General features: G+C 33.5%; 1 protein-coding gene across 1 annotated transcript; it reads right to left on the bottom strand.

The window, feature by feature from the left end:
- Window positions 1-1,960: 1,960 nt before the first annotated feature.
- Window positions 1,961-7,788, bottom strand: LOC102600813 (proteasome subunit alpha type-2-B). The gene is made up of 12 exons (XM_006348809.2): window positions 7,683-7,788; window positions 7,084-7,154; window positions 6,912-6,988; window positions 6,405-6,469; window positions 5,663-5,709; window positions 5,227-5,302; window positions 4,822-4,889; window positions 4,056-4,125; window positions 3,735-3,820; window positions 2,837-2,899; window positions 2,405-2,470; window positions 1,961-2,321 (listed from the first exon to the last, which is right to left on the bottom strand). The coding sequence occupies exons 2-12, from the start codon at window positions 7,122-7,124 to the stop codon at window positions 2,273-2,275; spliced, it is 708 nt and encodes a 235-aa protein (XP_006348871.1). The 5' UTR covers window positions 7,125-7,154; window positions 7,683-7,788; the 3' UTR covers window positions 1,961-2,272.
- Between the last annotated feature and the right edge of the window lie 355 nt (window positions 7,789-8,143).

Raw genomic sequence — 8,143 nt, 5'->3', positions numbered from 1 at the left:
ATAATGAAATCGCGTAAAACAAATATTGCAAATTAACAAGTCATAATGAAAATGATCATAATTTAAAAGTACTAAATCATGCTAAAATAAGTTTAATAAGTATTAGTTACAATACTAAATATTTAAGGAAAATTAAAATTAAATTATGTATTTTAATTGTCTAAACCAATGCAAAACTAAAGAACAAATATTCAATATTATTGTCATTCTTAGTGTTGAATTGATTTTCTTTTTGCATTAGTAGTAATTTGATTTTGATTTAACTTTTATTATAATTATCAACATCTATGAACTATAATCTTTAATGGACCATTCCGAATTCTAAGTTTTAAACTTGAAATCATATATTAAAAGATAAAAACTATGAAATAGTATAAGAAATATTTTAAAATTATATCAAAGTAAATATCTTTATGTATAAAATAAAATTTTAAAATTACATATATAATGTCGGGTTTGTTTGGTCTAGGGTTGGTTTTTTTTAGTTAAAACCAAATAAACCCAAATTATAGTCGGGTTTTTTTTTTCCAATACCAAACCACTAGTTGGGTTTTTTTTTCGGTTTGACTCGATTTGTGATTTGGTTCGATTTTCGGTTCGATTTTGTACACCCCTAGGCACAAGCTCATGTATGGCCCCTTGATGGCACGAGCCCTTGTATCTAGTGATTAATAGAGAAACGAACTACGTTAATATACTTCCTAATACTACCTAATCTATTTTACGTGTCATGTTTTTTTTATATCCCTTAATTTAGTACTTCTTTCTTTTGCATGCACATTAATATCCTTCCATATTTATATATGATTAAGGGTAAAAGTGAAAACAAACAATTAATGAGTTTTAATTTTTTTAAAATAACAAATATTATAAACTAACTATTTTTAGTAAGAACGACAAATAAAGTAGTCCGGAAGGAATATTAAATATGGTTGTTGGAAAAGGAAAATTATATTCCTAAACCAAAACCAAAACGGAATAGAAAAAAGAAAGAAGAGCCGCTATTTAATTTCCTAATTTGATTTCCGTTAGGAATAGTATCTTAATTTGTCTTCTCTATATATTGCCATCAAAACCAGGAACAGCACTCATCAACTAAAACAAAATCACCAATACTTCTATATAATTTGCCCTCCTCAAAAGAAATAATCAAAATATTAGTACAAGAAAGTGATTATAAATCAAATTAAAGGAAGATGACTTCCTGTGGCAAAGTAGAAAATCCAATTCTATGTGCAGGGGGTTGTGGTTTTATGGAACTTCAAGCAATCACAACCTTTGTTCCCAATGTTACAAAGCTTTTCTTAAAGAAGAAGAAGCCAAGAATATCGCAGTTTTATCTGAAAAGATATCATCTCTTACTTTTCATGAAGGTACAACGACTGAGAATGTTGATTTGACAATGAAGATTAAGCAAAGATGCATGACTTGCAAGAAGAAAGTAGGATTAATTGGGTTTAGTTGTCGATGTAAAGGAATGTTTTGTAGTGTTCATAAGTATCCTGAAGAACATGCATGTACTTTCGATTACAAGTCTTTTGGTCGTGTGACTTTGGCTAAGGAAAATCCTCCATGTAGACATGATAAACTTGAGAATAGGATCTAAGGACATTGTTGTAGTTGTTTCGATTTGCTTTCAAATTTTATTTTATCTTTGTAGAAATTTCAATTTGCATCTCTTAATAAAAATCCCAAATTGGTTCTATTCCTTTATACATCCCAAATTGATATGTTGTTGCTATCGTTAAGGTAAAGTTGGCTAATTTCTCCAAGGATAAGAATCAATTTTCTTCTCCAGCTGTGTTGAAAAAATAATTTTAAAAAATCTAGTCTAGACTATTAATCACGGTATAAATTTCTGTAAACTGTACACTATGTACCCTTACGATTAACAAACTAATGAATCTATGTATTCACGTAAATGGGCATTAATTAAAGTAAAAATTAAAGATATAGAAACTATTAGGCTGATAATTGTCAAAACAAACTAAACATGCAGTTCATGAATGTAATGTTTCTCTTTTTGATATGTGTTTGAGGCAATACTTGAACAATATGTGAATTCAAGAAACTGAGAAAAGCCCATATTAAGCTTTTCAGAGCATAAATAACACCATAGCATGACCAACATACATACAACCAAGTTAAGTGATTAAACATCAAATTATAACCAAACCAACAAGAACCTCCAATAGTTGAGCTTGTGCTATGCCCCTGTCCGCGCTTCCTGTCCAATAACTACTTCCAATTCCTTTTTGGCGGAAAGGAAAATCTATTCCACTTCTTGTAGGTAATCATCTATTTCAGTTGGAGTGAGAATTCTGCAAGGAAATGAACGACTGTTTTAGTAACCGGCTAACAGAGTGAACTCATGTTAAACTCTATAAGACAAGAAGACACTTGCCTGAATACTTTGTCTGTTCCAATAATGCCAATCTCAATGTTTTTGCTGGAGATCTGTCCCTCAAATCTGGATTAACACACCAAATATAAGTTATTTTAGAGGATTCTTTTACTATTATTGTTCAGATAGAGGGGAGGGGGGCAGAACGTCGATAAAGAAACTTTGCATTGAGAACCATTACTGCACAAGAAACAAGCAATGGGGATGGTCTTGCAATTCTGGACAAGTTCAAGTGCGTGATATTTTTGATACTATATATTTAACATGACGAACAAGATTTAAATCCTTTTTTTTGGTGGTGCCAACAAACATTATGTGAATTATAGAGGACACCAAAATCATCTAGAGGGTCGAAGAAACACACATCCCATCAAAGGGGATATTTTCATATAGAATAGACAGCTCCTGCATAGAGGAATAAATTAATCTTACCCCTCCTTCAATGTCAGGATAGCAGTGTGTACAGCATCATCGAGCTCCATTTCCTCCGTGTATCTGAGTGGAACAGGAACGTTATGTTTTACATTAATAATACTTCACCAGTAATCTAACAGGTTGAAAAGCACCCCAAATTAATAGGCTCTGTAGTTGGCCAATGAGACAATGTTCCAACATGCAGACAACATTTGACATTGTGGGAGAGAAAAATGGTTAACATCCTTCAGAGGTATGCCAAAGTTTGACCTATAACTCCAATCGCCAGCACCGACTGATGTCACAAAGCACTATGGGCAGAAGCCCTCTTCTGGCTTCTTGTTTCAAGCAAATCAGTTTTTCATTACCGACAATCCTCTTCCTAGCACATTTGTAGAAATGCAATAAAACCCATCCCATTATAGATTTCCTCCTTTTTCACCCCACCCATCTTCTGATGCCTCAGTTCATGTAATAACCCTTAGCACATCATAGAATAGAACAGATGCAAATCATTGACATACTCACAAAGTGAAGAATGTTTCCCCTATATAAAAGCTGTTCCAACTACTTTTTGCAACTTTTGGTAAAAGAAGAGGAAGTACGAGAAGCAGTAGCAGGTTGCTACAAAGATGGTGTACAGTAAAAGATCAAGACAGTCCATCAATGATGGGATGAAGAATTAGACATCTGTGGGTTATTGAGGAGAGATTATTGTTCTCGTTTTACCAAAAGCTACAAACTCATGAGGTAGCTGGTCAAGATGAGTCTTCTAAAACTGGTAATTGTTATATTAAATCAGACATTCGATTGCAGATCAGTAAATGTAAAAAGATAGCATTAGAAATAAGAAAAAGGAGGTTAAATATTTTTTATAAATAACACGATCAACTTTTCTAAATGAATAATGATTCACCTCTTCTCAAGAAATGTCTTAGCATTGGAGACATTTTTTCCCATTGCCGAAGCCTTCCAAGAGAAGTACGAACCAGATGGATCAACCTAAAATGAGAAAAAATAGCTGAACATGAAAAGAGTTCAAGCAACAAAGGAACCTGCAGGCTGCAGCTCTTTAAACTAGATTTACAAAGAATAAAAGCTCCCACAAGTGAAACACCATGGAGAAAATCTATAAAAAATATGTAAATTCACCTCACGAAGTATAGATCACCAAATCAGACACACCTCAAGAACAGAAAGTGATCAGAGAGATCACCAGCACTGATAGACAACATACCTGATATAGTTGTGGACCCTTGTCATCAAAACCCGCAACCAAGAGTGAAACACCAAATGGTCTTACACCACTGTACCGGAGAAAACAGAAAAACAAAAGGAAGTAAGGGATTGCCCAAGAAGACTACAGATGACCTCTTTCTTGAACATCCGAAAGAAAATCATGAATAGATACAGATGAGCATCTGGATTAGTTTAAGAAAGATATTGCTTTGCCTGCCCTACAGTTGATAGTCTGAAGAATCTTAAGTGTTTACGTTCATCAACAGAACAATTAATATATACTCTAACATGAAAAGAGATCCCATCGAAACGATCCAAAATTTTAGAGACCAAATTTAACCTCAACTTTCCAAAATGCTTCCAAAGAGTAGCTGAAAAATTAGAATTGACTAAAACAACTGTAGTACACATTGCTTCCATCCTTGATAAAGTTGGCTTGTGCAGCCCCAGTAATCCAACAACGATTCCTTTTGAAATTAACCCAAACTCAAAAATCCACCTACTAACCCTAGGTAAGAAATTACAATGCCCAAAGAAAGGAATTTTATTAATCTTAAAAGATTATTAATTAACAAATAGAATTGTTTCGTCAGTGATAACTTATGGTATCCAACAACAAAAACTAGACCTCAGGTCCAAACTAGTTGGGATTGACAATACGAATACGAATACTCATACCATGTTTCTCGATATTTAAAATATGATCAGTATATATTATAGGATCCTCCTAGTGAAGTGGAAGTATGGAATATAAGAGTGGTTACCCTGATTGGGTGAATTCCTGCATGACAGCAGCAGTTTCTCTCACCAGCTGTGTGACAGGGATTGATTCCTATGCACCACACAGACAAATCAGGCAAATGTAGAAGAAACAAAGTATGCTAAAGCAACATCACATTAGAGCACTAGTGTGAGATAAACAATGCAGGTTAGAGGAAAAGGGAGCTCCAATAGAAAACCTCTGCCTCCATAAAGCAAGAGCAAGATTAGACAGCGACTTATATCTTAGCACCAATACAAAGAAGAAGCATCTTAAATTGCCAAATAGTAGGACAGTTATATCAACTGTGCAAATATCACCCAGCAAAGTGGTAACATTACACTTGAATCATTAAGAAAATACTGCACTTGAATCATAGAATTGAGATTTCATAAAAGCTAATTCATACTTTATAGAGTCGGTAATATTGCTCAGCTGACTTTCTACTTTTCCGAACCAAAACTCGAGAATCAGGGCCCATGCCACTGCAAGGAGTAAATGTTGGTATTATAGAGATCACCAGAGGTAATGCAATAACCACAATAACATATAAAAACACCCCCTGGAAGGATATATCAGAGAACTAACATCATTTGCAAGGCATATATTGATGCTTTACTGACATTGTTAGATAATTTAGAATAGAAGCAGAACCAACAGCAAGAGAATAACATCAGCCTTCATGGGTACCATCCTTCCACGTATAACAAGTTTTTAGTTACAAGTTCTAGTGAATAGCAACTAGCTAAGCAAGGCAAATCGCCAATCGATTTGTCGATCTAACTACGGACAAAGCACCATGGCCACAGGAAATTTTTTGTGCTCTATCATATAACAGATTGTACCTGTAGACAACTCCAATATTTGGTGTCAAAGTCTGAATTTTCTGCACCTGTTATACATTTCAAAGAGTCAGGTATAGAAGGGTTAACTACAAGGAAATCGCAACATGGCAGAGGTTAAGGAATGTAAAGCAAAAACAAAAAAAACAGTTGGAATACCCATGCAGTCTTAAAACATGATAGGTAGAAATACATATCACTGAACCACAGAAAAGACGAATTTAACACCAAAGACTACGAACATGAATGAACTTGTTGGTATGTTGTAACCTGGTGACTGGCTAACTGCTTTTGTGAATATAATTTAGAATATAACTCTACAGAGCAGTAAAATAAACATTACTAACAAATTTATATATCTTCAATGCATACACAAATTCAAACAGACTAATTATCTTAAATTAATCAAAAAAATCATCATTTGTTTCAATCTTGATGAAGCTCAATTGGATGTCAGACCAGCCTGACCAGGTACTCATAGATGGAACTAAACAGAAGATATCTTCATTTATGCCTAAATTATCACTAAACTGCAAACTAGTACTCACACAACACCGTCATTGGAAATTTTTATCAACAAAAAGTTACAGTATAAAAATAAAGCACTAGAATCAACTTTAGAGAGAAAAATAAGAGCACCTTTATATTTGATTAGCTATCAACAGTCAGTCTGGCAACTATAATTTACAATGAACATTCGTTCACAAATAGACAATAGAGGATAAGTTTTACGAAGAATACTTACAGATGCTTCATCAACTAAGATGGAGGGTAATTTCTTCTCGGTAGCAATTACAACACCATTAGAAGCTGCAATCATACAGTTGGATATATAAAATCAGTACAAGAACTTCACGACTTATAATCGAGCTAGGAAAACAAAAGTTTGAAACTTCTCCACGAGGAACTCTTTAATGAAAAGTAGAATGACAGCACAATACCTGAAGGACATGTGTATCCTATTATAATGTTATTGGTTTATAAAGTCCAACTACATTCTTCAGTCTTCACTAAATTAAAGATCCCAGTATGGGAATGCAAGTCATCTATGTTGCCAAGCCAAAAGCATTTAAATCAACAACTAGAAGTAAAACGATGTTACAAGATTTTGCTTTGAAATATTTCAGAGTTAACTTGTTCGGCATTCTCTGCGTTAACTATTTTTATAATACAAAGCAAGTGAACATGCTGAATAGAACATAGTCGCGGACTTGTGTTAAAGCTATTGCACTTAAATTAGACCTTGAGTTACCTTTAATTCCCAATGATGTTTGGCCAGATCCAACAGCAGTCAATGCATGCTCAATCTGAACCAGCTTTCCAGATGGACTATGCCACAGCATATTACAATATCAGACATCAATATTGAGTAGAAACTATATAATTGATCGAATACATACAATCTCTATCTCATAAACCTATACCTGAAAGTTGTAAGAGAGAAAGAATACTGACTATCACCCATTGCCTTAAGGACTAATTTTCAGTTGAAAACCTGTAAAATGATAACGTCCCGAGCAAAAACAGTATAAGTCAGACAGTAGAATCACTAGCTTAACTAACATCCTTACTGAAACTGCAAAATCACTATTTTAAACCATGACTAACTAATTCACCAAAAGGTAAATAGACCGAAAATCGATATCCAGAACTTCATTGAACACCAATAAATATTCCAGTTCTTTTCTACTTCACTAAAACTAATATTCATCTCTAAATTTTAACAATGCTGCAGGGATCTAACGAAGTATGCTTCTCCCAAAGTATTTCTCTTATATCTAATTCGTATAACAAAAATTGAAATATTCACGTATTTAATCAGAAAATGAGCACAATCTAGTTTAATCAATACATAAAAATGCAAAAAAAATGAGTTATAAGTAACCAAAAAAGGATCAAATTACACAGGAATAATTTCTATCCTAGAAGAAAAAGCATAAAACCTAAGTAAATTAAGGCGAAAAATCAAACACATTGTGACAATCTATATCTATGATTGCATTAGAGATCAAATTTCACATACGATCGAGAGGTTGAAGATGATGATGCAAAGTTTCAGCAGCAAAGAGGATTTGCAGAAATTGGGAGTGTAAATATGCTTCTTCTTGACTGATACTTTTCTTCTGCTTGAGCCTTGAAGAAGAAGAAATACTATATTTTGGACGAGAAAGATGGTCACTTAACTCCCAAAACTCTTTTTGAAGTTTAATATAGTCCCTAAACTAATATTTCAGGCTATTAGGGCATTGAATTATAACTGCTTTCAGCTTCAACAGTCCATATGCTTAATTTTGGCTAAAGTATATTTATTAAGGGTGACAAAATTAGCTCACGAAAATATGATCTTTCTAAATGTTAGAAGTTTAAACGGTTACCATCTTAGGAAGACAGGACTCGACTAAGGTGTTAAAGTTTAGATGGGTTAATGATCCTCACATTTATTACTTTGGTTAATTTTGATTTGTTCAAATTCAGCTCATTTTA

Source organism: Solanum tuberosum, unplaced genomic scaffold, assembly GCF_000226075.1.
Source record: "Solanum tuberosum cultivar DM 1-3 516 R44 unplaced genomic scaffold, SolTub_3.0 scf00102, whole genome shotgun sequence".
In the NCBI taxonomy this organism is placed as follows: domain Eukaryota; kingdom Viridiplantae; phylum Streptophyta; class Magnoliopsida; order Solanales; family Solanaceae; genus Solanum; species Solanum tuberosum.
Note: the sequence above shows the minus strand (reverse complement) of the source record. Positions and strands in the feature narration are given on the sequence as shown.

Excerpts from the sequence above, each read along its gene's own strand:
- LOC102600813 (XM_006348809.2), bottom strand. The coding sequence starts at position 7,124 with ATGGGTGATAGTCAGTATTCTTTCTCTCTTACAACTTTCAG. Across the intron at positions 2,900-3,734 it reads AAGACATTTCTTGAGAAGAG|ATACACGGAGGAAATGGAGC; the intron begins GTGAATCATTAT and ends TGTTCCACTCAG. Across the intron at positions 2,322-2,404 it reads GGAACAGACAAAGTATTCAG|AATTCTCACTCCAACTGAAA; the intron begins GCAAGTGTCTTC and ends ATTTCCTTGCAG.